The sequence below is a fragment of the Haliotis rubra genome, unplaced genomic scaffold, assembly GCF_003918875.1.
Source record: "Haliotis rubra isolate DU_JTF1 unplaced genomic scaffold, ASM391887v1 Scf245, whole genome shotgun sequence".
Lineage (NCBI taxonomy): Eukaryota > Metazoa > Mollusca > Gastropoda > Lepetellida > Haliotidae > Haliotis > Haliotis rubra.
The window spans coordinates 1111959-1138658 of record NW_025766503.1 but is presented as its reverse complement, the minus strand read 5'-3'; the positions used below and the strand labels follow the sequence as shown (position 1 = coordinate 1138658).

Below are 26700 nucleotides of genomic sequence, written 5' to 3'. Positions count from 1 at the left end.
ACAGGCAGGTGTGATACTTGAACACATGACATGTTATGATGTCTGTTGATTGCAAAATGTTATACACAAAAAATGAGCATGTATTTACAAAACCCAACATCTCTATATATACACACACACAATGAGCCGTGAAGGCATCTGCAAATGAACCAGCCGTTACACTTGAGTGCACACCCACCCGCTCTGACTGGGTTCGGTATCCCGGCTGTTTCGTTTCTTGGGAAGTAAACCTAAGTACACAATTTTGCACTTTTAATTTGCGATTGTACGCTGATAATTTTGTTTATATGTTTTTTCATTACCAGCAATGTATATTATATGTCATGAATAAGTGATAATTGTGTTTTAATTATGTTTGATTTTTTGGTTGCATGTGACCTTTAATCTAAATGACAATCTATACAAGATCAATTTAATAAATTGGTATATATGTTTATGTCTATATGTATATTCACTGATGGCTGTAAAGTTTAGGCGATGTTAATGCAGTAATCAAAACAAGAAGTCCCAGTTCACATATACAAACCAATGTATTAAAGCTGATCTGAAATAGCAAAAGTAAATCCTCTTTCCAGTATATCCGGACATATAATGTTGTCTACATTTCAAACAGAAAATCAGCCATGTCACTCCTCAGTATCTACTACACGTGACAAGGAAACCAAACACTCCTGTGAAAACGGTACTGAGTCCAACGTGAGCTGTGTTGATGCTACATGAACCAGCCATGTACAGAGAGAGCACCTCAGTCTGCCACCTCCACTCCCCAGCCTGCTCCACAGCTGACACACAATGTGTAGTCTCCATGTGAACCTTCACATCCATCTTTGTACATGCTTGGTCCGTCACTTGTCCCTGTGGTCAGCTCCCACTGCCTGGGATATGTTGGAGTAGCCCTCGGACCTGCAACAGCACAAAGTCCCTCACACATTCACATACAGCACTCTGTAGTCCTGATGAAGTATGACACACAACTAGCAGTACTCTCTACCTATGTGTATGTACATGGACCATGCTACTGGAGCTAGCAACACAGAGCTTGCTTAGGATAAGTAATAGCATATGCTTACACAGCTGTCCTTGAGACTGTTTCGGTGGAATTATTTAACTAATAATTATTATTATTAGTGTTAAATGTGTTTTATTATCATGTTTAAAGTTAGCCAGAAGAGAAAGTGACATGTTATAGATCTAGTAGAGTTTAATATTAAACACATCCATCATGACAACACAAGAGTATAAAGTTTCCAGGTGGCAGTAATATACTGACTGCAGTAGTTCCTGGAGCTCCCTCTTGATGCGGCTGACTACAGGTGGCCCCTGGTACACCAGGGCGGTGTACAGCTGCAGGAGACTCGCTCCTGCACGGATCTTCTCATAGGCATCCACACCAGAGCTGATTCCGCCTACACCGATGATGGGAATCTTACCTGGGATAATTTTCAAAAGATACATCATGCAAAACACATTTATTTGATATTACTGAAGAATTCACGCAGTGTGCAATACAGTCCTAGTGTGGTTCATAGACATATGGATCATACTCCTGAGTGTTTCCAAACTCAATAAATTCCAAATATGTAGCAGTTTATTACCTGACTTCTCCCATGAGCTGAGGAAGCTAGGGTTTACAGACTTCTTCTAACCACTTTGCTTTAGTCAGTCAAAATAAATACAATGTGTAAAGCTAAATATTTCTAAACTACTTACAAAATAGAGGAACTATGGATCGTAATATATGGATCGTCTAGAGACCTGAAAGTTTTTGGCACAGGTTGGATTCAGCTTAGCAAACATGTGAAAATCCCCTCAAGACAATATTTGGATGAAATGATACAGTGTGCATGTTCTGGCTGCCATTCTGAGATGGCAGAAATAGGCTGTTGGCATTAAATTAGTGAATGATCCTGGATGATGACCAATGTGGGGATGGTTGTGTAAGTGTGTGGAGCTGGATTGGTCAAACCCTGACTGGCCAGTGTTTTGTTGTTCAAATCTTACATCTTGTTCCTTTTGCATTGAATGTCTTCATTGTCACTGACAATCTGCAAGTATTGACTGGTCTACCTACTCACCTGATATGTCCCCATCAGGCATCGGTTTAACAGTTTTCTTCTGAGAAAGCCATCGCATTATTGGGTGTTTGTTGTGACCAGAGAATGTATCATATATATACAATATATATTGCAATGGATCGCAGGAAGTGTATGTTGTGTGGTAGTAACCAGGATGTTGGGCAGCAGTAGCTTATGTCAGTCTGTACATGTGTCTGACTGTGGCAGTGGACAGAGTGTTGGGTCTCAGTACCTTGTGTCAGTCTGTACATGTGTCTGACTGTGGCAGTGGACAGAGTGTTGGGTCTCAGTACCTTGTGTCAGTCTGTACATGTGTCTGACTGTGGCAGTGGACAGAGTGTTGGGTCTCAGTACCTTGTGTCAGTCTGTACATGTGTCTGACTGTGGCAATGGACAGAGTGTTGGGCCTCAGTACCTTGTGTCAGTTTGTACATGTATCTGACTGTGGCAGTGGACAGAGTGTTGGGTCTCAGTACCTTGTGTCAGTCTGTACATGTGTCTGACTGTGGCAGTGGACAGTGTTGGGTCTCAGTACCTTGTGTCAGTCTGTACATGTCTCTGACAGTGGCAGTGGACAGAGTGTTGGGCCTCAGTACCTTGTGTCAGTTTGTACATGTGTCTGACTGTGGCAGTGGACAGAGTGTTGGGTCTCTGTGTCTTTCTACATGTGTCTTACTGTGGTAGTGGACAGAGTGTTGGGCCTCAGTACCTTGTGTCAGTCTGTACATGTGTCTTACTGTGGCAGTGGACAGAGCGTTGGGCCTCAGTACCTTGTGTCAGTCTGTACATGTGTCTGACTGTGGCAGTGGACAGAGTGTTGGGTCTCTGTGTCTTCCTACATGTGTCTTACTGTGGTAGTGGACAGAGTGTTGGGCCTCAGTACCTTGTGTCAGTCTGTACATGTGTCTGACTGGCAGTGGACAGAGTGTTCGGTCTCTGTGTCTTTCTACATGTGTCTTACTGTGGTAGTGGACAGAGTGTCGGGTCTCAGTACCTTGTGTCAGTCTGTACATGTGTCTGACCGTGGTAGTGGACAGAGTGTTGGGTCTCAGTACCTTGTGTCAGTCTGTACATGTGTCTTACTGTGGCAGTGGACAGAGTGTTGGGTCTCAGTACCTTGTGTCAGTCTGTACATGTGTCTTACTGTGGCAGTGGACAGAGTGTTGGGTCTCAGTACCTTGTGTCAGTCTGTACATGTGTCTGACTGTGGCAGTGGACAGAGTGTTGGGTCTCTGTGTCTTTCTACATGTGTCTTACTGTGGTAGTGGACAGAGTGTCGGGTCTCTGTGTCTTTCTACATGTGTCTTACTGTGGCAGTGGACAGAGTGTTGGGTCTCTGTGTCTTTCTACATGTGTCTGACTGTGGCAGTGGACAGAGTGTTCTCGGTCTCCTGTGTCTTTCTACATGTGTCTTACTGTGGTAGTGGACAGAGTGTCGGGTCTCAGCCTTGTGTCAGTCTGTACATGTGTCTGACCGTGGTAGTGGACAGAGTGTTGGGTCTCAGTACCTTGTGTCAGTCTGTACATGTGTCTTACTGTGGCAGTGGACAGAGTGTTGGGTCTCAGTACCTTGTGTCAGTCTGTACATGTGTCTTACTGTGGCAGTGGACAGAGTGTTGGGTCTCAGTACCTTGTGTCAGTCTGTACATGTGTCTGACTGTGGCAATGGACAGAGTGTTGGGCCCTCAGTACCTTGTGTCAGTTTGTACATGTGTCTTACTGTGGCAGTGGACAGAGTGTTGGGTCTCAGTACCTTGTGTCAGTCTGTACATGTGTCTTACTGTGGCAGTGGACAGAGCGTTGGGTCTCAGTACCTTGTGTCAGTCTGTACATGTGTCTGACTGTGGCAGTGGACAGAGTGTTGGGTCTCTGTGTCTTTCTACATGTGTCTTACTGTGGTAGTGGACAGAGTGTCGGGTCTCAGTACCTTGTGTCAGTCTGTACATGTGTCTGACTGTGGTAGTGGACAGAGTGTTGGGTCTCAGTACCTTGTGTCAGTCTGTACATGTGTCTTACTGTGGCAGTGGACAGAGTGTCGGGTCTCAGTACCTTGTGTCAGTCTGTACATGTGTCTGACTGTGGCAGTGGACAGAGTGTTGGGTCCTCAGTACCTTGTGTCAGTCTGTACATGTGTCTGACTGTGGCAGTGGACAGAGTGTTGGGTCTCAGTACCTTGTGTCAGTCTGTACATGTGTCTGACTGTGGCAGTGGACAGAGTGTTGGGTCTCAGTACCTTGTGTCAGTCTGTACATGTGTCTGACTTTGGCAATGGACAGAGTGTTGGGCCTCAGTACCTTGTGTCAGTTTGTACATGTGTCTTACTGTGGCAGTGGACAGAGTGTTGGGTCTCAGTACCTTGTGTCAGTCTGTACATGTGTCTTACTGTGGCAGTGGACAGAGCGTTGGGTCTCAGTACCTTGTGTCAGTCTGTACATGTGTCTGACTGTGGCAGTGGACAGAGTGTTGGGTCTCTGTGTCTTTCTACATGTGTCTTACTGTGGTAGTGGACAGAGTGTCGGGTCTCTGTGTCTTTCTACATGTGTCTTACTGTGGCAGTGGACAGAGTGTTGGGTCTCTGTGTCTTTCTACATGTGTCTGACTGTGGCAGTGGACAGAGTGTTCGGTCTCTGTGTCTTTCTACATGTGTCTTACTGTGGTAGTGGACAGAGTGTCGGGTCTCAGTACCTTGTGTCAGTCTGTACATGTGTCTGACCGTGGTAGTGGACAGAGTGTTGGGTCTCAGTACCTTGTGTCAGTCTGTACATGTGTCTTACTGTGGCAGTGGACAGAGTGTTGGGTCTCAGTACCTTGTGTCAGTCTGTACATGTGTCTTACTGTGGCAGTGGACAGAGTGTTGGGTCTCAGTACCTTGTGTCAGTCTGTACATGTGTCTGACTGTGGCAATGGACAGAGTGTTGGGCCTCAGTACCTTGTGTCAGTTTGTACATGTGTCTTACTGTGGCAGTGGACAGAGTGTTGGGTCTCAGTACCTTGTGTCAGTCTGTACATGTGTCTTACTGTGGCAGTGGACAGAGCGTTGGGTCTCAGTACCTTGTGTCAGTCTGTACATGTGTCTGACTGTGGCAGTGGACAGAGTGTTGGGTCTCTGTGTCTTTCTACATGTGTCTTACTGTGGTAGTGGACAGAGTGTCGGGTCTCAGTACCTTGTGTCAGTCTGTACATGTGTCTGACTGTGGTAGTGGACAGAGTGTCGGGTCTCAGTACCTTGTGTCAGTCTGTACATGTGTCTTACTGTGGCAGTGGACAGAGTGTCGGGTCTCAGTACCTTGTGTCAGTCTGTACATGTGTCTGACTGTGGCAGTGGACAGAGTGTTGGGTCTCAGTACCTTGTGTCAGTCTGTACATGTGTCTGACTGTGGCAGTGGACAGAGTGTTGGGTCTCAGTACCTTGTGTCAGTCTGTACATGTGTCTGACTGTGGCAGTGGACAGAGTGTTGGGTCTCAGTACCTTGTGTCAGTCTGTACATGTGTCTGACTTTGGCAATGGACAGAGTGTTGGGCCTCAGTACCTTGTGTCAGTTTGTACATGTGTCTTACTGTGGCAGTGGACAGAGTGTTGGGTCTCAGTACCTTGTGTCAGTCTGTACATGTGTCTTACTGTGGCAGTGGACAGAGTGTTGGGTCTCAGTACCTTGTGTCAGTCTGTACATGTGTCTTACTGTGGCAGTGGACAGAGTGTCGGGTCTCAGTACCTTGTGTCAGTCTGTACATGTGTCTGACTGTGGCAGTGGACAGAGTGTTGGGTCTCAGTACCTTGTGTCAGTCTGTACATGTGTCTGACTGTGGCAGTGGACAGAGTGTTGGGTCTCAGTACCTTGTGTCAGTCTGTACATGTGTCTGACTGTGGCAGTGGACAGAGTGTTGGGTCTCAGTACCTTGTGTCAGTCTGTACATGTGTCTGACTTTGGCAATGGACAGAGTGTTGGGCCTCAGTACCTTGTGTCAGTTTGTACATGTGTCTTACTGTGGCAGTGGACAGAGTGTTGGGTCTCAGTACCTTGTGTCAGTCTGTACATGTGTCTTACTGTGGCAGTGGACAGAGCGTTGGGTCTCAGTACCTTGTGTCAGTCTGTACATGTGTCTGACTGTGGCAGTGGACAGAGTGTTGGGTCTCTGTGTCTTTCTACATGTGTCTTACTGTGGTAGTGGACAGAGTGTCGGGTCTCAGTACCTTGTGTCAGTCTGTACATGTGTCTGACTGTGGTAGTGGACAGAGTGTCGGGTCTCAGTACCTTGTGTCAGTCTGTACATGTGTCTTACTGTGGCAGTGGACAGAGTGTCGGGTCTCAGTACCTTGTGTCAGTCTGTACATGTGTCTGACTGTGGCAGTGGACAGTGTTGGGTCTCAGTACCTTGTGTCAGTCTGTACATGTGTCTTACTGTGGTAGTGGACAGAGTGTCGGGTCTCAGTACCTTGTGTCAGTCTGTACATGTGTCTGACTGTGGTAGTGGACAGAGTGTCGGGTCTCAGTACCTTGTGTCAGTTTGTACATGTGTCTGACTGTGGTAGTGGACAGTGTTGGGTCTCAGTACCTTGTGTCAGTCTGTACATGTGTCTGACTGTGGCAGTGGACAGAGTGTTGGGTCTCTGTCTCTTTCTACATGTGTCTGATTGTGGTAGTTGACAGAGTGTTGGGTCTCAGTACCTTGTGTCAGTCTGTACATGTGTCTGACTGTGGCAGTGGACAGAGTGTTGGGCCTCAGTACCTTGTGTCAGTCTGTACATGTCTCTGACAGTTGCAGTGGACAGATTTTTCAGGGGCTCTCCACTCAATCCCCCTATCTCATCTTTGCAATCACTCATTAGACTTTGGGGGCGGGACACAGTTGTGTTTGTAACAATCAGACCATCAACATGACACTGTAAAAGACAAAAGGAATATTACATATAACATATCATATGATTTGGCTATTAAAGCTTTTGCCACGAAACTGACAAACACCCTACACATAATGTTTGTCAGTTCAGTCCATGAAAACGTTCTGTAGGAGAAATAACATTTGAAAAGAAATGGAAATTGGACAAAAATGTCTTACAGCATCGTAATCTCAATATCTAACTCTCAAAAAGTAATGAAGACCAATCTCATTTAACAATGTACGGTATGGATTTCCAACTTCTTTACTATTTTTTCAAGAGGACATTTCTGGGCTACTACTTGCCCCTTCATCAGGTAAATGACAGAATATGATCACAAGCAACATATATAGTATGTACAGGAGGCCAGTGAGATGGAATTAAAGAATGAGATCTACAGAGATCAAGAAAATGCAGTCCAGTAGAAATAGATATTGTTTCTGCATTTCAGTACCAACATGTCTCCATGATCTGGTGGTTGGAGGTTGAGTCCTTGGCCATATCCCACCAACAGACTTTAAAACATGGTACTTGCTGTTACCCTGCTTGGCACCAAGGATTATAGGGATAAGATAAATATTGGTTGGCTTGGAGTCAGTATACTGTATTCTGAGAAGGGTATTCATTATAACTGGGGCATGGTAGGTCAGTGAGCCAGCAATATAAAACTGGCATAAATCGCAATGGTACAAGCAGTTATGCACATACATGCATTTTGCTATAGATAACTATGATCTTGAACCTAATGTTAAACCCCGTGTCATCCAACACCACATCATCCAAGATGTCTAGATTCTAACCTTCTTCAAAGAGACAACTGCTGCAATGTCCTGCTTGTCCTGGTCAGTGAGGTCAGGCGCTATCTTCACCAGCAAGGGTGGCTTATGACTCCCTCCCAGCTGATCCCGTACAGCAACCACCTGTACCACATTTACAACAGTGTATACTTTTAGTTCAGTCACTGGGAAAAGACAAGTACAACATTTACAACAGTGTATACTTCTAGTTCAGTCACTGGGAAAACACAAGCACCACATTTACAACAGTGTATACTTTTAGTTCAGTCACAGGGAAAAGACAAGTACCACATTTACAACAGTGTATACTTTTAGTTCAGTCACTGGGAAAAGACAATTACCACATTTACAACAGTGTATACTTCTAGTTCAGTCACTGGGAAAAGACAATTACCACATTAACAACAGTGTATACTTCTAGTTCAGTCACAGGGAAAAGACAATTACCACATTTACAACAATGTATACTTTTAGTTCAGTCACTGGGAAAAGAAAAGCACAACATTTACAACAGTGCATACTTTTAGTTCAGTCACTGGGAAAAGACAATTACCACATTTACAACAGTGTATACTTTTAGTTCAGTCACAGGGAAAAGACAAGCACAACATTTACAACAGTGCATACTTTTAGTTCAGTCACTGGGAAAAGACAATTACCACATTTACAACAGTGTATACTTCTAGTTCAGTCACTGGGAAAAGACAAGTACAACATTTACAACAATGTATACTTCTAGTTCAGTCACTGGGAAAAGACAAGTACAACATTTACAACAGTGTATACTTTTAGTTCAGTCACTGGGAAAAGACAAGCACAACATTTACAACAGTGTATACTTCTAGTTCAGTCACTGGGAAAAGACAAGCACAACATTTACAACAGTGCATACTTTTAGTTCAGTCACTGGGAAAAGACAAGTACAACATTTACAACAGTGTATACTTATAGTTCAGTCACTGGGAAAAGATAAGTACAACATTTACAACAGTGTATACTTCTAGTTCAGAGTTCAGTCACTGGGAAAAGAAAAGTACAACATTTACAACAGTGTATACTTTTAGTTCAGTCACTGTGAAAAGACAAGTACCACATTTACAACAGTGTATACTTTTAGTTCAGTCACTGGGAAAAGACAAGTGCAACATTTACAACAGTGCATACTTTTAGTTCAGTCACTGGGAAAAGACAAGTACAACATTTACAATAGTGTTTACTTCTAGTTCAGTCACTGGGAAAAGACAAGTACAACATTTACAACAGTGTATACTTCTAGTTCAGTCACAGGGAAAAGACAAGTACAACATTTACAACATTGTATACTTCTAGCTCAGTCACTGGGAAAAGACAAGCACAACATTTACAACAGTGTATACTTTTAGTTCAGTCACTGGGAAAAGACAAGCACAACATTTACAACAGTATATACTTTTAGTTCAGTCACTGGGAAAAGACAAGTACAACATTTACAACAGTGTATACTTTTAGTTCAGTCACTGGGAAAAGACAAGCACAACATTTACAACAGTGTATACTTTTAGTTCAGTCACTGGGAAAAGACAAGTACCACATTTACAACAGTGTATACTTCTAGTTCAGTCACTGGGAAAAGACAAGTACAACATTTACAACAGTGTATACTTTTAGTTCAGTCACTGGGAAAACACAAGCACAACATTTACAACAGTGTATACTTTTAGTACAGTCACTGGGAAAAGACAAGTACAACATTTACAACAGTGTATACTTCTAGTTCAGTCACTGGGAAAAGACAAGTACAACATTTACAACAGTGTATACTTTTAGTTCAGTCACTGGGAAAAGACAAGCACAACATTTACAACAGTGTATACTTTTAGTTCAGTCACTGGGAAAAGACAAGCACAACATTTACAACAGTGTATACTTTTAGTTCAGTCACTGGGAAAAGACAAGTACCACATTTACAACAGTGTATACTTCTAGCTCAGTCACTGGGAAAAGACAAGCACAATATTTACAACAGTGTATACTTCTAGTTCAGTCACTGGGAAAAGACAAGCACAACATTTACAACAGTGCATACTTTTAGTTCAGTCACTGGGAAAAGACAAGTACAACATTTACAACAGTGTATACTTCTAGTTCAGTCACAGGGAAAAGACAAGTACAACATTTACAACAGTGTATACTTCTAGTTCAGTCACTGGGAAAAGACAAGTACAACATTTACAACAGTGTATACTTTTAGTTCAGTCACTGGGAAAAGACAAGCACAACATTTACAACAGTGTATACTTCTAGTTCAGTCACTGGGAAAAGACAAGTACCACATTTACAACAGTGTATACTTCTAGTTCAGTCACTGGGAAAAGACAAGTACAACATTTACAATAGTGTATACTTTTAGTTCAGTCACTGGGAAAAGACAAGTACAACATTTACAATAGTGTTTACTTCTAGTTCAGTCACTGGGAAAAGACAAGTACAACATTTACAACAGTGTATACTTCTAGTTCAGTCACAGGGAAAAGACAAGTACAACATTTACAACATTGTATACTTCTAGCTCAGTCACTGGGAAAAGACAAGCACAACATTTACAACAGTGTATACTTTTAGTTCAGTCACTGGGAAAAGACAAGTACAACATTTACAACAGTGTATACTTCTAGCTCAGTCACTGGGAAAAGACAAGTACAATATTTACAACAGTGTATACTTCTAGTTCAGTCACTGGGAAAAGACAATTACCACATTTACAACAGTGTATACTTCTAGTTCAGTCACTGGGAAAACACAAGCACAACATTTACAACAGTGTATACTTCTAGTTCAGTCACTGGGAAAAGACAAGTACCACATTTACAACAGTGTATACTTCTAGTTCAGTCACTGGGAAAAGACAAGTACAACATTTACAACAGTGTATACTTTTAGTTCAGTCACTGGGAAAAGACAAGTACAACATTTACAATAGTGTTTACTTCTAGTTCAGTCACTGGGAAAAGACAAGTACAACATTTACAACAGTGTATACTTCTAGTTCAGTCACAGGGAAAAGACAAGTACAACATTTACAACATTGTATACTTCTAGCTCAGTCACTGGGAAAAGACAAGCACAACATTTACAACAGTGTATACTTCTAGTTCAGTCACTGGGAAAAGACAATTACCACATTGACAACAGTGTATACCTCTGGTTCAGTTACAATAAATCAATGCTGTATACCTCTGGTTCAGTGACAATAAATCAATGCTGTATACTTCTGGTTCAGTGACAATAAATCAATGCTGTATACTTCTGGTTCAGTGACAATAAATCAATGCTGTATACCTCTGGTTCAGTTACAATAAATCAATGCTGTATACCTCTGGTTCAGTGACAATAAATCAATGCTGTATACTTCTGGTTCAGTTACTTCTTCTTTGACTATATGTGTGAACACCACAGATCCAGTTGCCAGACTATTGTAATATTTGACAAAACTGCTGTTTTTGTTTTATTGTCTTCATATGCCACCAAGGGACATAACTCCTGCCATAATCTCCCTTATCCTGTTTACACTGGACTAAATATTTGTCTCTCCATGAATGTCAATGTACCTTTTCTAGGAGATCTTCCAGCTGCTGCCGACCCTGCAGACTGCGTAGTCCAGGTGTGTTGGGACTGGACACGTTGATGACCAGGTAATCAGCCACATGGCCAAACTTCTTAACACCTGCCACATAGTCCTTCCCAGGATCTGTTGATGTCTTGTTCTTGCCAAGGTTCACACCAAGCACACCTTCATAAAGAAAGAAATGATATGATGACATGTACTTGACTATTTAAAGAGCAGCTGAAGAGAATGATGCAAAGTACTGGGTTAATGGTTTCTATACTTGTTATGCTAGGCAGCATATTAACATCAAGACCTCAATATTGCTATTTTGACATGACTTATTGTATCACAATAACAACATATCGAGATCTTATTGCGGTCTACAGACATTAACTTTCTGACAAAACCTTAAGAACATGTTTTTCTACAACTGAATCCTGCCTTGAAACATTCACTGTTGATTAATGAATACAGCATTTCAGTCAGAGCTCTATACCTTTATGCTTGACATTATTCTTATTGTTGTCAGCATGGTGTGCACAGGATGTGTCAGTCCACAGATTTATATTCAACATATTTCTTTGCTCACTCATTCGAGGCAGTGAACATGGCTCTATAACATACAGAAATGTGAGGTCTGAGTAGATCATCAGTGGGAAGCAATAGTATCAGCAGATCAGTGAATGACAGTAGATGGTATTCAAACTATGTCCTAGTGGCTGACAGAGTGAACATGAGAGTAGATGATAGTCACGAGAGTAGATGGCAGTATTGACAGTAAATGGTAGTTGTGGGAGTAGATGGTAGTATTGACAGTAAATGGTAGTCATGGGAGTAGATGGTAGTATTGACAGTAACTGGTAGTCACGAGAGTAGATGGTAGTATTGACAGTAAATGGTAGTAATGGGAGTAGATGGTAGTATTGACAGCAAATGGTAGTCATGCGAGTAGATGGTAGTATTGACAGTAAATGGTAGTCATCAGACTAGATGGTAGTATTGACAGTAAATGGTAGTCATGGGAGTAGATGGCAGTATTAACAGTAACTGGTAGTCATGAGACTCGATGGTAGTATTGACAGTAAATGGTAGTCATCAGACTAGATGGTAGTATTGACAGCAAATGGTAGTCATGAAAGCAGATGGTAGTATTGAAAGTAAATGGTAGTCATGAGACTAGATGGTAGTATTGACAATAAATGGTAGTTATGGGAGTAGATGGTAGTATTGACAGTACATGGTAGTCATGGGAGTAGATGGCAGTATTGACAGTAAATGGTAGTTATGGGAGTAGATAGTAGTACTGACAGTAAATGGTAGTTATGGGAGTAGATGATAGTATTGACAGTAAATGGTAGTTATGGGAGTAGATAGTAGTACTGACAGTAAATGGTAGTTATGGGAGTAGATGATAGTATTGACAGTAAATGGTAGTTATGGGAGTAGATGGTAGTATTGACAGTAAATGGTAGTCATGGGAGTAGATAGTAGTACTGACAGTAAATGGTAGTTATGGGAGTAGATGATAGTATTGACAGTAAATGGTAGTAATGGGAGTAGATGATAGTATTGACAGTAAATGGTAGTTATGGGAGTAGATGGTAGTATTGACAGTAAATGGTAGTCATGGGAGTAGATGGCAGTATTGACAGTAAATGGTAGTTATGGGAGTAGATGGTAGTATTGACAGTAAATGGTAGTTATGGGAGTAGATGGTAGTATTGACAGTAAATGGTAGTCATGGGAGTAGATGGTAGTATTGACAGTAAATGGTAGTCATCAGACTAGATGGTAGTACTGACAGTAAATGGTAGTTATGGGAGTAGATGGTAGTACTGACAGTAAATGGTATTTATGGGAGTAGATGGTAGTACTGACAGTAAATGGCAGTCATCAGACTAGATGGTAGTACTGACAGTAAATGGTATTTATGGGAGTAGATAGTAGTACTGACAGTAAATGGTAGTTATGGGAGTAGATGGTAGTACTGACAGTAAATGGTAGTCATGGGAGTAGATAGTAGTACTGACAGTAAATGGTAGTTATGGGAGTAGATGGTAGTACTGACAGTAAATGGTAGTCATCAGACTAGATGGTAGTACTGACAGTAAATGGTATTTATGGGAGTAGATGGTAGTATTGACAGTAAATGGCAGTCATGGAAGTAGATGGTAGTATTGACAGTAAATGGTAGTCATGGGAGTAGATGGTAGTATTGACAGTAAATGGCAGTCATGGAAGTGAGTGAGTGAGTGAGTTTAGTTTTGCGCCGCACTCAGCAATATTCCAGCTATATGGCGGCGGTCTGTAAATAATCGAGTCTGGACCAGACAATCCAGTGATCAACAGCATGAGCATCGATCTGCGCAATTGGGAACCGATGACATGGTCAGTAAGTCATGGCACCAACTGATCCCGCTATGGCCTCTTACGACAAGTAGATGGTAGTATTGACAGTACATGGTAGTCATGGGAGTAGATGGCAGTATTGACAGTAAATGGCAGTCATGGAAGTAGATGGTAGTATTGACAGTAAATGGTAGTCATGGGAGTAGATGGTAGTATTGACAGTAAATGGCAGTCATGGAAGTAGATGGTAGTATTGACAGTACATGGTAGTCATGGGAGTAGATGGTAGTATTGACAGTAAATCGTAGATATGGGAGTAGATGGTAGTATTGACAGTAAATGGTAGTTATGGGAGTAGATGGTAGTATTGACAGTAAATGGTAGTTATGGGAGTAGATGGTAGTATTGACAGTAAATGGCAGTCATGGAAGTAGATGGTAGTATTGACAGTAAATGGTAGTCATGGGAGTAGATGGTAGTATTGACAGTAAATGGCAGTCATGGAAGTAGATGGTAGTATTGACAGTACATGGTAGTCATGGGAGTAGATGGTAGTATTGACAGTAAATGGTAGTTATGGGAGTAGATGGTAGTATTGACAGTAAATGGTAGATATGGAGATAGATGGTAGTATTGACAGTACATGGTAGTCATGGGAGTAGATGGTAGTATTGACAGTAAATGGTAGTTATGGGAAGTCATGAAAGGTAGTGGACAGTAAATGAGTAGATGGTAGTATTGACAGTAAATGGTAGTCATGGGGAGTAGATGGTAGTATTGACAGTAAATGGTAGATGCATTGGATAGGAGTAGATGGTAGTATTGACAGTAAATGGTAGTTATGGGAGTAGATGGTAGTATTGACAGTAAATGGTAGTCATGGAAGTAGATGGTAGTATTGACAGTAAATAGGTAGTCATGGGAGTAGATGGTAGTATTGACAGTAAATGGTAGGTATAGGAGTAGATGGTAGTAATATGGACAGTAAATGGTAATCATGGGAGTAGATGTAGTATTGACAGTAAATGGTAGATATGGGGAGTAGATGGTAGTATTGACAGTAAATGGTAGATATGGAGTAGATGGTAGGCGTATGGATAAGTTATGGAGTAGATGGTAAATGGTAGTATGGGATGGATGGTAAATGGTAAATAGTCATGGGAGTAGATGGTAGTATTGACAGTAAATGGTAGATATGGAGTAGATGGTAGTATTGACAGTAAATGGTAGTTATGGGAGTATGGATAGAAATGGTAGTGGTGACAGTAAATGGAAGTCATGTGGAGTAGATGGGGTAGTGAGATGGTAGGTATTGGGAGTGGTAAATGGTGACAGTAAATGGTAGTCATAGGAGTAGATGGTAGTATTGACAGTAAATGGTAGTTATGGGAGTAGATGGTAGTATTGACAGTAAATGGTAGTCATGGGAGTAGATGGTAGTATTGACAGTAAATGGTAGTTATGGGAGTAGATGGTAGTATTGACAGTAAATGGTAGTCATGGGGAGTAGATGGTAGTATTGACAGTAAATGGTAGATATGGTAGATGGTAGTATTGACAGTAAATGGTAGTTATGGGAGTAGATGGTAGTATTGACAGTAAATGGTGATATGGGGAGTAGATGGCAGTATTGACAGAAATGGTAGTTATGGGAGATTGATGGTAGTATTGACAGTAAATGGTAGTCATGGGAGTAGATGGTAGTATTGACAGTAAATGGTAGATATGGGAGTAGATGGCAGTATTGACAGTAAATGGTAGATATGGGAGTAGATGGTAGTATTGACAGTAAATGGTAGTTATGGGAGTAGATGGTAGTATTGACAGTAAATGGTAGATATGGGAGTAGATGGTAGTATTGACAGTAAATGGTAGATATGGGAGTAGATGGTAGTATTGACAGTAAATGGTAGTTATGGGAGTAGGTGGCAGTATTGACAGTAAATGGTAGATATGGGAGTAGATGGTAGTATTGACAGTAAATGGTAGTTATGGGAGTAGATGGTAGTATTGACAGTAAATGGTAGTTATGGGAGTAGATGGTAGTAATTGACAGTAAATGGTAGATATGGGGAGTAGATGGCAGTATTGACAGTAAATGGTAGATATGGGAGTAGATGGCAGTATTGACAGTAAATGGTAGTTATGGGAGTAGATGGTAGTATTGACAGTAAATGGTAGATATGGGAGTAGATGGCAGTATTGACAGTAAATGGTAGTTATGGGAGTAGATGGTAGTATTGACAGTAAATGGTAGTCATGGGAGTAGATGGTAGTATTGACAGTAAATGGTAGATATGGGAGTAGATGGTAGTATTGACAGTAAATGGTAGTTATGGGAGTAGATGGTAGTATTGACAGTAAATGGTAGTCATGGGAGTAGATGGCAGTATTGACAGTAAATGGTAGATATGGGAGTAGATGGTAGTATTGACAGTAAATGGTAGTTATGGAAGTAGATGGTAGTATTGACAGTAAATGGTAGTTATGGGAGTAGATGATAGTATTGACAGTAAATGGCAGTCATGGAAGTAGATGGTAGTATTGACAGTAAATGGTAGTCATGGGAGTAGATGGTAGTATTGACAGTAAATGGTAGTTATGGGAGTAGATGGTAGTATTGACAGTAAATGGTAGTCATGGGAGTAGATGGTAGTATTGACAGTAAATGGTAGTCATGGAAGTAGATGGTAGTATTGACAGTACATGGTAGTCATGGGAGTAGATGGCAGTATTGACAGTAAATGGTAGATATGGGAGTAGATGGTAGTATTGACAGTAAATGGTAGTTATGGGAGTAGATGGTAGTATTGACAGTAAATGGTAGTTATGAGAGTAGATGGTAGTATTGACAGTAAATGGTAGCCTGTTGTGTATAGTTTTCAACTACTTCGTACCTGATGAAGGGGTCTCCCTTGGATGCAACCGTTGGTAAACAGATTCATGACCATCGCTGTTGAAACCGTATCTATGTTAACGGAGATATAACATCTGATATTGTAAGATTCTTTGCAGATAACATACAGACATTACCATGAAATCTGTCCAAAAGTATAGGTACACCGGTAGACTACCTTTTTTAATCATTCATGTGAAATATATTTGGTTAATTTAATTCATGTCAAACACATTTTTTGTAGGCTGAGTAAAATATATTTCTACCTCCCAGTCAAGACATCACTCTAACCATGCTAACTGCACACTGACATTGTGTCGTGGATAATCTTACAGCAGTATTTAGAGTATCTGCAGCTTCAGCTGCAGAGTTCAGAGGATATTGAGAACAAAAACTATGCTGACTAAAATGGCTGTGATTTCAAAGGAAATGTTGAAAATCCTGAGTGATGATTTAATGGGGAGCATGAGCACAAGTACTGGAAATGCATATGTTTTAAAACAAATAACATTCTCACTAAATACCAGATTGTGTAAATATTATTCATTAGTTTGTACAGCCTACAGCAACATTGATGTTACCATTTCTTTGTGATGGTTCTTTTAAACATGTCCTCCACAATGCTATAGGAGTCTGGTAATGGAAAGTAACCTGGAAACAAGCTGATACATAACTAACTGTTGGGAAAAGATGTGAGCATACTTATATCTCGTTCTTTGGGGGTTCAATCATCATTATAAAAAAGTAAAAAGAAAAGAACAACCAATTAATAATGACCACCAACATTCTAATCACATGAATCTTGGGTTTTGGTAAACTAAAAATAGACATTTGTAATTGTTGCAGTTTGCTGCTAAAATCTGCACTTGTATCAAGATGGCTGCTGAGGCTGCTCACCTGTTGATGACAGCTTTATCTTTTTTCAGCCTGAAGACTCGTGGTTTGGGATTGCCGGGCTGTGGTGCTGGTGTGATGCTGCCGATCTCAACGAAACCGAATCCAACCTTCAGGAGGCCGTCCACTGCCTCTCCATTTTTGTCAAATCCTGCAGCAAGGCCAACTGGGTTGCTGAACTCTAGGCCCCAAACCCGTGTTTTCTGCCAACACAATATTTCAAAAATAATTGATGAATGAAATTTATTAACTACCTATCCTGATAATAATAGCACAGCGTCTTACACTGTTATTATGCAGGCTGGTGACATGGTAAAACCTGCATCTGCTTTTCACTCTCTTAACAGATAAGAGATTAGGAAGTATTTTGAAGAAGCAGGGTATGTACCTGTAATATTTTATCTCAACATCATCATGATTACAAAGAAATTTGCCTTGCTATTAAACCATGCCATCTTCTGTACATTACTGATTAGTGTTGCAGAATAAGAGCAATGACTATCATATATGACCATGTGCATGTTCATTGCTGGTGTCATGTTGACAGAAATACAATGCAGCATTACATATTATAATGCCAGTCTCAGCTGGTTGGTCTCTATAGCGTACCAGACTAGGTGAATCTGCAAGTGTAGGTATTGGGACCATCTTGTACTTGGCAGCCAAGACAGCTAAGTTGTGTGCTCTCTCTGCTCCAAGCCACTGCAGTGCCGGCATAGCCATCTCACGATAAAACTTCTCATTGCCTTTGTAAAGTGATATACCGAAGAAAGTCAAAGTTCCTCCAGTACATACAAATACTGCCTGGCCAAGCTGTTTCTGAAATCATTAAACATATCAGGAGTTAGAGAGCAAATGGTAGTAGTGATGTATAACAAATGATAAACTAATACCTCTAATGCATGCAACAACATATAAATGAACATGATTAGGTATCTATATACATATATCATGCATATGTCTGCTAATCAAATGTAAGAAATAAATGTTACCAACTCACTGTAAACACGTAAAACATGTACAGTGACTTACTAGGCTCCTGATGATGAATGGTCTAACTGGCAGCTAGACATAACCCAAATATAATTGAAGGACAATGTAATATATGACCACAAGAGGATCACTCTGGTTTATATTCCAACAACATCCACAGCACTGAAATTTTATGTTGATGAAATTGATGAATACAAAGGATATGCTATCATCAAAACATAAACAAAGGATCTCTTTTACCTGACATAGTGCAGATTAAATATTTACTGACTGCCATGACATATCGGAAGTATTTTTCACTGCAGCATTAACAGATAATAAACAAATAACAATGACATTTACTCTATTAATATTTTGACTGTGCCATTATATCTTCTTTCTACTCATGTGGCTGTAGCCCTGTACCTTTAAAAAAATTTGTTTCCACACTTCAGTATTGTTTCATACTTAACAACTTGCAACATGAAAAATGTGACTGTTGCCATGATGGAGCATGATAATATTTGAAATCATCTGATATGCTAACCTGTAAGATATTCCACCATACACTTGACAGAAAGAACCGTCATTTAGTGGTTTCACAGTAATATTGAAAACCTTCAGTCTAAATGGCTGATAAGATCCCCTGTTTGTCAAAACAGACCAGTGAATATCTAAAACATTCTTTAGTGTTATTATACTGTTAACATGGGTAACTGGAAGTGTATGCAGCAGTTGTATTTCTTGTGGTAGTCTGTGGCAAAAGGACTGAAGCGCTCATATAAAGATTGACCTTGGTTGTGAGCTTGATACAATTGTTAACATGGCTACACAACAATTCTGGAAGGCTGGCTGAACCATGTGTACATATAAAAGAGTAAGATGAAGATGACTTGTGTCTGCTTATTGGCACTTGCCTTTCAGACGGGACACCTATCAGAAAAATACTAACCTTTCTGTTTGGATTATGGCCTAATCTGTTGAATTTTGAACAGCCAGCAGTGCCAATCTGTTGAATCATGCTTGAGTGGTTCTGTGCTAATCAGTCGAATCTCAGACCGTGTTAACACACTGGGAGAGTCTAAGTTCATTAATTAAGGGGTTGGCTTGTATTGGATTAGACTACATGTTTTTTAAATGAACAAGAACAGATTCCGGTGAAGACTTTCTGATTGCTGACATCGAACTGGGTATCATATGTTAGGCAAATTACTATTTTGTTATGGCTTTGGATGGACGTGGCTTGCACAGGATATAGGTAAGCTCCGTAGAGCACTATCAAAGTTCAGATGTGGTGCTCATAATTTCTGTATTCAAATTTCCTGGCAGGCTAAAAACCCTGACCCTGATGCATCAGCTCTGCCCGTTCTGTAGAAACACAGATGAAGACGAGTTCCATGTCCTCCTTGTAGGTCCTAGGTATGAGGAGAGCAGACAAAAGTATCTTCCAGAATATTATGCAAAGCACTGGTTTTTTTGGGTTAAGTTTGTAGGACCACTAGCCAACCAAAATGAAAAACTTACCTTGTGTTAAGCAATTTTTATAACAAAGCTATTTGAGATTAGAGAGACCTAAGTTTAATCCCTACCATGCGACTTTGTATACCTTACATTATTATACTCCCAGGTTTATGTGCCAAGTCTAAATTACTACTCGAGAAGTTTGAACATCACAAACTATATATTTCTCCTTATGAATGGGGGCGGTGGGGTAGTCTAGTGGTTAAAGCGTTGGCTCGTCACGTCGAAGACCCGGGTTCAAATCCCCACATAGGTACAATGAGTGAAGCCCATTTATGGTGTCCCCCGCCATGATGTAGCTGGAATATTGCTAAAAGCGGCGTAAAACAGCAATTCAGTCAGTCTGTCTGGTGTCCCCCGCCGTGGTATTGCTGGAATATTGCTAAAAGCGGTGTAAATTCAAACTCAGTCAGTCAGTCCTTATGAATGCTTTTTATTTAATGCATCAATTTCAATTTTGTACAAAAGTAAAAAAATATAAAGAGTCCAAACATATATTTGATGCATCAATTTCTTATTGTATCACATGAGTAGGCAAAGATATATACTGTACAAAAGTACAAAAATATAGAGAGTCAAACCATCCAACACCCCTTGCGTCTTTATTTTGGTATGATCCAGTGTTTTGATAACTAACTTATAGCTAAGATCACAGTGCCGATCCGTCAAATGCATTTTACTACTCTAAAATCAGAAATTTGATGGATCGGTACACGACGTCTGTCTGTTTCCAATACTGATTCCTATATCTGTCTGTCTGTCTGTCTGTCAGTCTATATATAATATGCCAGATCAGTTATTCTGACATAAAGGAAACCCATATCAATTCCAAGCGATTTCACTCCCACACCAAGAGAAAAAAAACAACCCAAAGCAACAACTAAAAACCAAACAGACCCCCAAAACATCATAGTCTATATATTATCAACTCATTTCACAAACTTGGCATCTGAACAGTGTTCTTCTTTACTTTCATAACTTGTTCTTGAGATGCTTTAGTGACTGACAGAGTTTGGTTTTACGCCGCTTTCAGCAAAATTCCAGCAACATCACGGCGGGGGACACCAGAAATGGGCTTCACACATTGTGCCCATGTGGGGATTCGAACTCGGGTCTTCGGCGTGACGAGCCAACGCTTTAACCATTAGGCTACCCCACCACCCCAGATGCTTTAGTGAGATAATATGAGGAGATCTAGAATATTACAAGCAGTGTTCATTATAATTACCGGCCCCGAGGCCCAGGGCCAGTTGTTATTGTATTGGACCGGCAGTTTCAAATATTTGCAAGCCCTTGTGGCCTTCAGTAAGTTATCTGTCAATATATTTTTTTCAACAGGAATTTGATGTCATTCCACACTTCCAGTGGTGTACTGGTTAAAATGACAGAATTAAACAGTGTGAAACTGTGTGCAGTGTAGTCTATTTTGTTTATATTGGTCTGACTTTAACAAAATGGGCCTGCAAATTTCATTCTGGGCCTGTAGATTTTAAAGCCTGGAGGCAGCAGCAGGCCCTTGTGGTCAACTGGCAAATTAAAGTACTGCAAACACTGATTACAAGATAAGTAAATGCATCTTAAGTATACTGGTATTAAAAATGCCACTTACTAAAGACATAAGTGGCAGTGTCATATTTTACATTGTATTTTATTTGTGTAAATATGGTATCATCTTTAAACAGTTTGGTTGTGGTAGTTTTATTGGATTAGGTTTTTATTTGAGTATGTTGGTATTTGTCCCCAGCTTGATTACCCCAAGCTGGACCTTGGTTCTATTGTTTTATTGTGGGAGAGCAGGGTGTTCTTTTGTTCTTAACTCAGAGGGCAAGCTATTCCTTGATCTCTGTTTGGTCAGTTTAATGTTGTATGTTTTCTTCTTTACTAACATCAGCACATTTTAATTAGTCTACCACATACAGCTGCACAAGAGAGGCACCTGAAACATATGATGATATTTTTGAGGACATCTCATTTCTCCTCTTTTGGGGCTACAACCACATTCTGTTCAAGGTTAGTTAACATAATTATAAACATATCATGTAGGATATAATATTTGTTAAGTATAGTTATATTATAAACATCATTCTTGCTTAGGTTATAATATTGTGTGATGTGAAGGTATGAATGTGTATTAAGAATAAGTTGAATATTGTGTGTATAGAGGCATGATTTTCATGTTTACTGGGGGCTGTGGGGTAGCCTAGTGGTTAAAGCGTTCGCTCGTCATGCCGAAGACCCGGGTTCGATTCCCCACATGGGCACAATGTGTGAAGCCTATTTCTGGAGTCCCCCGCCATGATATTGCTGGAATATTGCTAAAAGCGGCGTAAAACTAAACTCAGTTAGTGTCATGTTTACTGCATCAGCATTACCATCATAAGTTTATTAGTAATATCGTAACATTTATGCGGTCAGGTGACACACAAGCATGTGTGCCTACTCAGCAGCCATCTTTGTCGGCCATGTTGTCTACTTGATAATACCTGTAATGTCTGTGCCACTTGAGATACCATAGTATTTTAATAACTGTTTATTGTGTATATTTATAAGAATATCACAGTACAGATAATGTTGTGCTGTAGGGTATATGTATATATTTATGACGTAGGTTTGTTTTATAGAGTGATATATGTTTCATTATGATCTAAGAATAGGTTAGCATAATATACTTAATGGTGTGTTATATTACTTATAGATGGGACATGCTGTTTGGACATAATGTAAGGTAGACGATACCATCACCTAAGTACCATATATTTGGTAGGTATTTTATCCTTTTAATGTGTTTATATTATTGCCACAAATATGTGTGGAGAATTATGTATTTTCTATCATGATTATAATTGTGATATTTTGCTGCTACAATTAATCTATATAATACCTATTTATGAACTGCATGTGTTTATTACTTATGTTTATTACTTTCTTAGAATTGATACAGTTTAAGTTACAGGTATTACAATGAATATATATTGTGATAAGCATATATGACCATTATCAGTAATTGTAACTTTTATGTGTAATCTACTATATTAGTACAGATGTGATATGACTGTTTTATTGATTATTATTATGTTACTAGGTGAAAACAAAATATATATCTGAGCTCAATAAATTGTGGCATAAGTCACAGCTCACACACCAGCAGGCGTTGGTCTTCTTTGAAACAGTACCACCCCTTACCCTGCTACACATAAACTACAAGGTATGTTTTTCCGGTGAGTATCAGTTCATGCTACGCCTTGCAAATTGCTTACACAATGACTTACATACGTGAAGTCGAGGTCACGGCGGTTATCTCCCTTTATGATTTGATCTCAAACTTACATAACATTTACCCTTATTTAAGTGTGTACAGCATCATCCAAAACTATCCTTCTTACCCAGAAGGTCCCAGGAGCTTGCGATAGTCCATTCATGCTAATGGCAGAAGTTCAGGCTCCAAACACTGTACAGTTATGGATATTAGATCAAATAGACAGGTACCCGTTTTCTCAGATCTCAGTTTTGTCCGCCATGATAGGTGTAGTCAGCTAAACTCATTTGCGTATTTACGTTCGGGAGAAATAAACATCCAAATATGTGTGCACTTCCAGTATCATATGCGTGGACAATAATTACAGTTTATTTAACACAAATTCATGAAATTACTAACATTTCTAATACAAAATGGAAATACACGCACTGTTACGCACTCTACGAATAAGTACTAGCTTTGCTGACTTGGCAAGATGACTGCTTTCGAAGGCAAGCATGCGTATTTTGATACAATGTTTGGTTTCTGGTGGTATTTCGTCAGTTATCGAATGTTTTCTTTAATGCGAGTTTAATATCTATGGCGAGTTTAAACGATCTTTGCTGCAGTCATTCTTAACTGGGTTGACATTATACTTTGGCATCGATTCCCGTCTGACTTGCCAACTTAATAATATTTGATTTTGATTCTAACTTGCGCTACCCCTTAAAGACTACATTAAACTGACAATGTGACCTGTCTGAGTTACCTGTGACAAGTAAATATGAGCATCTGCATGTTGAGTGGACTTAGTTTATAGGGACTGACGTTTATGTCTGGAAATGCTGTGTCAGCTCTCATGTGCTTTAAATATGAACGAATTCATTGAAATGAAAACAAATCTAAATATTTAAAGAACAAATAAACTTTGTTTTTTTGTACTCTTTTAACTATTACATATGAAAGATTTGTGGTTAGACTTATGCGGAACACCAAATTCATTGTTAAAAAACTTGTGGTTAATTAATACTGAGCGATTAAAAGTTGCCAAAAAGTCGCCAGCTTCACTCTCGCCCGCCAACGAAACCACAGACAGGTTACGTAACTCTGTCGCCAGAGCACTGCAGTGACGTCATATGAGGAACGATTTTCAGTTAGTTGTATAGAAAGTGTGTAGCACGCTCATCATTTTGATGATTTCTCGACATCAACGATGACATGCCGAATCGTTGCTTTGTCGTCAATTGCTCCTATGGGTCGGCGATGGTGTCACCATGCACAGATTTCCACAGGACCCCACAGTTCATGCTAAATGGGTTATGTTTGTGAGTCGCGAAGCGCGTTGTGGAAGCATGAAGCGATATCTTACTTGTGTTCAGATAAAGCTTCCGCGGAAGTTAAAGAATCAAAACTACTTACTAGTTGTAGTAAAATATGTATATGATTGATAACCATAAAGATTTTCCATGACACAACTTGTAACATAACGATATCTTCCTCGGGAAGCGAGGTTGTGGTCGAAGTAACAATAATATTGTAAGTGGTATTATATTGACACCCACCTCGCTTCCATGAGAGAAATTGTTATGTTATAAGCTATGTCATGCAAAATCCTATTGGCCATCAATCAAATACATATTTTACTACCAGTAGAAAGTACTTTTGATTTTGTAACTCGGTGAAAACAAACCTAAATAGCATTTATCCTCAGACTGGTGGATGTTCGCGACAGGGCGCCGCCAGTTTTGAAAATCGTAAAGTGACGGGCTAAAGTCTGTTAGAATTAATGAGATTATGGTTTGTTTTCATCAAGTTAGAAAATCAAAACTACTTTCTACTCGTAGTTAAACATGTATTGGAGTCATAACCAAAAGGATTTTGCATGACACAACTTGTAACATAATGATTTCTTCCACGGAAGTGAGGTGGATGTCGAAGTGACAATACTGTGACAAATTTCTTGCTACATTCACATGGTTTAACGTCCACTCACCAGTATGTAGATACTAGTCAATGTACGTCTTTATATTTGGTCTTATAATCCTAATTAGTTTATTATCATACTTGTATGCATTTTGAAACTAAATAAAAAGCAGACGATCTGCTGATACTTATAGTGAATTTATAACAGAACTGTAATATCTAGACATTTTATAGTTTTCCAATGTGAATCATAATTCGCACACACACCCTAGTGTATGTTGTCTCTCTCATTACACTTTACGGCGAAAACAATGATTCTGTTGAATGCTACGACAAATGAATAAAAACAAAATGCAAATATTACAATTAAAACAGATCAAAGTTATAGGAACAATGTCAGACTGTTACCTTGTTCGAGGAATGTATCCATCAATATCCACAAAAACGAGTGATATGCTATGCATCTGCAGCTGTTCCAAGTGATGTGTCTTTTAACAGTTTAATATACGAAAAAGTGATAAATCTTTTCAGGTATTTCACATTGGTGTATAGTCTCATAGGTCACCCAAGATAGCACACCTGGCAACTAATTGCATAATGTCCGCCTTTCTTTAAAAACTGTAATTTAGTTAGCCAATAATGGGCAATCAATCAATCTATTGCCGGTTAATCCTTTGAAAGAAAGACGTTGTTTTTACGCAGACACCGACACGACAGAGTGTATTCAGTATAGATTAGTAAATCTACATACTTAAACACTACCTTTTGACAAAACCGCTGTGTAAGATAAAAGTAATTAATCAATCAGCGTGTTATCGGTTAGTCCTTTGATCGATGTTTATAATGTTGAATATTTACTCCAGACACAAGAAATGCCAAATGGCAACCTTTGTCGGGTAATGTGTTACCACTAATTATACCTGTTATATTTTCATTAGCTGACCATCAAGTGAATGATGACAAATAACGTGTAGGTTTATACCACCTAACACGGGTTACAACAAGGGAGTATTAATTGCTGTATTGGATGTGAAAACCTATGGGCCGACACTGTTTTGAGAACACAAACAGATTTTTACATGACATGATTAAATATCGAGGTAAAAAAACACAGAAATGGGATCAATTTGGATCAGTCATTATGCAAATAAGGCCTAACGACACCAAGCAATTTTGACAGAATCGTCTATGAAAACAAGTTGTAACTCGGAAACTAGGCAAAGCAGGAGACAAAATTAAATGACAGTAGATTGTGAGAACATATAGCTTTCATTTTTCACAACAGTTGTCATGATTTCAGGTTTATACAAACCTGTAAACAAGATAATTTACCCCCTGAAATGTAGATGAATTCTGCATCGGCCCTCATATCTATTCCTCATATGACGTCACAGAGACGCCCCGCTCTGATTGGTTGAAATTTCGTTCGCGGGTGAGAATTGTGCACTGATGTCAAAAAGGTCGATTTAAGTTAATTAAAGATCGAAATGAGTAGTTTTAATGACGGGGTTTCATTTATAGCGATGCCAGTTAGTGATTTATGTATTTGTACCCCCCCTAGAGTATATGTGAT

At 39.8% G+C, this 26700-nt stretch overlaps 1 protein-coding gene across 2 annotated transcripts; it reads right to left on the bottom strand.

Annotated features, from left to right (window-relative positions):
- Positions 1-511: 511 nt before the first annotated feature.
- Positions 512-23498, bottom strand: LOC124279040 (dihydroorotate dehydrogenase (quinone), mitochondrial-like). Of its 2 annotated transcripts, XM_046714835.1 has the most exons (10): positions 23353-23498; positions 18086-18295; positions 17480-17679; positions 16584-16654; positions 11834-11950; positions 11339-11520; positions 7755-7874; positions 6804-6957; positions 1271-1430; positions 512-903 (listed from the first exon to the last, which is right to left on the bottom strand). In XM_046714835.1, the coding sequence occupies exons 1-10, from the start codon at positions 23386-23388 to the stop codon at positions 846-848; spliced, it is 1308 nt and encodes a 435-aa protein (XP_046570791.1). In that variant the 5' UTR covers positions 23389-23498; the 3' UTR covers positions 512-845. The 2 variants fall into 2 exon arrangements, with proteins under 2 accessions (XP_046570791.1, XP_046570792.1); XM_046714836.1 differs by lacking the exon at positions 11834-11950.
- Positions 23499-26700: the final 3202 nt, after the last annotated feature.

What these genes read in the sequence shown, in the direction of transcription:
- LOC124279040 (XM_046714835.1), bottom strand. Translation starts at nt 23,388, where the DNA reads ATGAATGGACTATCGCAAGCTCCTGGGACCTTCTGG. An exon ending in AAGCTCCTGGGACCTTCTGG is followed by an intron (nt 18,296 to 23,352) that starts GTAAGAAGGATA and finishes TAATGATTTCAG; the next exon opens with AAACAGCTTGGCCAGGCAGT. An exon ending in CATGTACAGACTGACACAAG is followed by an intron (nt 1,431 to 6,803) that starts GTACTGAGGCCC and finishes AAATTATCCCAG; the next exon opens with GTAAGATTCCCATCATCGGT.